The 4318-nt window shown below is 30.1% G+C and overlaps 1 protein-coding gene across 1 annotated transcript; it reads left to right on the top strand.

Annotated features, from left to right (window-relative positions):
* LOC107647565 (transcription factor SPEECHLESS-like) lies at positions 717-3939 on the top strand. The gene is made up of 3 exons (XM_016351635.2): positions 717-1086; positions 1336-1836; positions 3558-3939. Exons 1-3 carry the CDS (start codon positions 790-792, stop codon positions 3621-3623), a joined length of 864 nt encoding a protein of 287 aa, XP_016207121.1. The 5' UTR covers positions 717-789; the 3' UTR covers positions 3624-3939.

Raw genomic sequence — 4318 nt, 5'->3', positions numbered from 1 at the left:
AATATTTGACTCCCTTTTCTATTTCAACCCCCTTATAGTCCTTTGCAATTTTTTTAGCCGCCATTGCTCCTTTCAATTAGGAAAAACCATGCGCCAACTTTTTTTTTATCTACAGAATCATAAACTACTAACGAAAACATTAACAAAAATCGAACCACATCTCAGCCACTTGATTGGATTCAAAACAATAATCAACTTTGTCTAGTTCAATTGACAATCTAAACTTGAATTATTCATTATCTTCAACAACGAGATAACTGTTTAAAACTGATTTTAGAGCTTGATTTCAAAATCGTAGAGAACGAACGAAGAAAACACAGAGATGGAAGAGAATGTTGATTGAAAATGTCGAAAAAATTCGAAAACGGAAACAAAATTCTTTCGAAAAAAGACAGTTATATATTTGCGCATTGATTGAAAAGTTGGTTAGATAGTGGCGCGTGATGTTAATTAAGTTAAAGAGACTTGTATAGACTTGTATGAAATAATGACTTGTATCTCGAGAATATTTGACGTAGTATAATCTGTTAAACTTTTTATTTACTAATTATTAATGTAATAAAAAAAATTAATTTATTAATTAAAATACCCTTTTTATTTTTTTAACTCAAAATTAATTAACCAAAGATAGACCGTTTTAATGAAATTTTTACCTACCTACTAGAAGAGATACTCTCTCTCTCTTTCTCTCTCTATATATATAGTCATTGTCTAAATAGAAAAACAGTCCACACTTTGCTAGGTATTCCAGCAGATAGCAAGCTAAGTCCAATAATCCGGGAGCTGAAGATGGAAACAGAGAAGCTTCCAGCAATGGATAATAACACCTTACTATCTGAAACTTTCTTGAACACAAGAGAGTTTGGTGGAGAGGATCTGTTTTCCATTTTAGAGAGCCTTGAAGACTTCAATAGTCCTCCTCCTCCTCCTCCAAGGAAGAGACAGAAGGTTACTGCATCAGCATCCGAAGATGGACAAGAAAGGGTATTATCGTCACATATAACTGTTGAGCGCAACCGGAGAAAGCAAATGAATCACCATTTGTCTGTCTTGAGGTCACTTATGCCCTCTTTTTATGTCAAACGAGTAAGTCTCCTTAATGTCAATTAAATTTAAGAAAAGTCTAAGGACCAGCAACTTTATTAAATTCTGGCCAGCATGTAATCAGCAAAGAAAAGTGAGCCATTGGATGAAATCTCACACCAATCTAACACCATTAAAACCATCATTGATGGCTATTTGATGGCTATAAATCACAAAAGTTACCGGTCCTCTAGCATTCTTCATAATTTTAATTAATATTTTATTCTAACCTATTCTTCCTACAATGTGTAGGGAGATCAAGCATCAATAATTGGAGGTGTAGTTGATTACATCAACGAATTACAGCAAGTTCTACAATGCCTAGAGGCCAAGAAACACAGAAAGGTATTTTACACAGATAACGTACTAAGCCCAAGACTAATTATTCCAAGCCCAAAATTAAGCCCAAGAAAACCGCCACTAAGCCCAAGAATACTAACCCTCCCGCCCATTAGTCCAAGAACTCCACAACCTGGAAGCCCATGGTTGCACTCCATCGAGCCTTCTCCTTCTTCTTCTGGATCATCCGCTATGAATGATAATATGAATGAGCTTGTTGCGAATTCAAAGTCGGTGATTGCTGACGTGGAGGTTAAGTTTTGCGGTCCGCATGTATTAGTGAAAACTGTGTCTCCAAGAATTCCTGGGCAAGCCATGAGGATAGTATCAGCGCTTCAAGACCTTGCTCTTGAGATTCTTCATCTCACCATTACCACTTCTGATGAAACCATGCTATACTCTTTCACTATTAAGGTATCTACACTCTTTTCTATATATGCTTTTTTAAGACTATGTTCTACAAATATTTCATCAAATTAGTTATCGCATAAAATATATGTTAAATTATAAAATACAAAATTAAAAATAAATTAAATAACATATATATGTATACACAAATATATAATAGCTGATTTTTAACAAACATATAATAATTTTGTTAGAGTTTGTACTTATATTTACTAGAATTTGCATACATAAATTTCTAAAATTTATACGTTAAAGGCAATTTAGTATTTATGGTATTTAAAAACTGAATTGCTAAAAACATCTCCACAAATTTTTTGTTAATTTATTAGTGCAAAAAATGAGTTAATTCAGTATATGAAAAAGAATGAATATAAGTAAATAGTATAATAAGTACCGTCTGAAGTTCACTAAATATCAGTTTTTATTGAGTTTGCATTTCTAATCTTTTTCTAATATTGAATTTTAGATATTTTTATTTTAAGAGTTTCGATTTTTTTTTTCCTGAAGTTAAAGTATTATTTTTGTTATTACTGAAAAAAAAAAAGTCAGTTCAAAATTCTGAGATGCATAACTCCACACCATCATATATGGTGTCTTTTTCTTTAGTCATTTTCATCAGTAATATATATTATTGAGGACTGCATGAGTTTCACTGTTTCAGTATAACAATGATGTAAATGTTTCCGTTACTTAACCCTTGTCCTCCTAATCAATATATATGTCTTAGATTCCAAGTTTTTACAACTCAAGTCTCTACTCATGAAATCAACTTCACTACTACTACTGCTGCTGTAGCATGATATATAGTAACACAAAAAATGATCATGGTGGTGATCATCAGAATAACGTTTATTTAACGAAGTAGTAATAGCTAGTCATAAATGTTATGATCAGTATTTATCATCCCTTTTTTTAAAAATTTAAACAGCTTAATAGATAGATAGATAAATAATTATATATTTAATATATTTATTGATGTAAGACAGCGCAAGTTAAATGTTGATCTAATATAAAAATAAAAATTAGTTAAGTACATACATCCATTGATACTATTTAATATTTATTTAAAAGAATGAGAATAATAAAATAAAAAAGCATATATTTGTTACTGCAACATGTAGTAAGAGTAATAATAATGATAATTAATTATTTATAATTAATGGCATGCCGTGCATACACAGTATATTTTTTCAGTGCATGTGGTATATCCAGGGATGTATATGATTGCACTTTGCAGGCATTGTCTTCAGTTGCTGAAAGACAAAAACTTATTAAAAGCACTAGTCTCATATATAGGGCCAATCTTTTATGAAACAAGATGTGCCAGCATGCATATATAACAGAAAATATTTTATTAATCCTCCTAATATATGTTTTCTGAGTTTGGTCATTTTATTTATTGTTTTTGTCTTAGAAAAGTTTAAACTTATTGTTTTGATCATTATATTACTATTAATTATTAATGTGACAAACTAAAAAACTATATAGCAGGATGTGTATCATTGGAATTGAACTATTATTAATCTGATGACAACTTATCCTTGTTTATGCAGCAATGTTATTATCATTTTGTATTAGTCAGTAATAATTTATACTTATATTTATAGATATTTTATAAACAAGAAACATATAGTTTGACACAGTTTATATTTAAATTTATTTGTTAAAAATAATTTGATATTTATATGGACTAAATGTTGATCAAAATTACTAAACTTTGTGTGTAGATTGGGATTGAATGCCAACTGAGTGCGGAAGAACTAGCTCAACATATCCAGCAAACATTCTGCTAATTAAAGATGACTTGAAACATTGATCTCTTCCTCTTTTTCATCATCTTACTCATTTACATGTACGTAGGTAGTTAGTTTACACCAATGGTAGAAGCTGTGGATCAGCGACATAGCTATCATCATTCATTTTCTTTTTGAGTGTATTTTGTTTTTTGTTTTAGCTACTGTATTTTGTTAGTGAAATTGGTCATTATGACATGTTTTAGCTGCTATGTTCTTGTAACCAATTTGAGTTGGTCGAGTTGTGAATTTATTAGTCCGTTTAAGTAAGTGTCGATGTTCGAATCTTGCTTTTTGTATATAATAATTCATTGACTAGTGACAGACTCTTAAATAGAACTTCAATGCAAGATATATAATAATTCAACTAGGTTCTTGTGTTGTCTTCGTTTAAAATTCACTGTATTTTTGCCTTAATCAATGTATTTAAACATAAACAAAATTTTAATGCATAAAAGCAAAAGCGACAATCAATTTAAAACGGAAAAAGTATATAATGTGAGGGTGACACCACTTGTAATTATTGACCACTCTCAAGCGAAGCTTTAATTTCATTTCTCTATTGTTTATATTATATTCTATTTCCGTTTGTGAAATCTAAAGTCAGTGTTGTAGAATTTGGAATGTAACCTATTTAATTTTAAAAAATTTAAGTTTTCAGTACATCACATGTTCAAAAGTATAGGAAAATATTC

Source organism: Arachis ipaensis, chromosome B06 (genome assembly GCF_000816755.2).
Source record: "Arachis ipaensis cultivar K30076 chromosome B06, Araip1.1, whole genome shotgun sequence".
Taxonomy (NCBI): Eukaryota; Viridiplantae; Streptophyta; class Magnoliopsida; order Fabales; family Fabaceae; genus Arachis; species Arachis ipaensis.
This window is presented reverse-complemented; position numbering and strand designations above follow the sequence as displayed.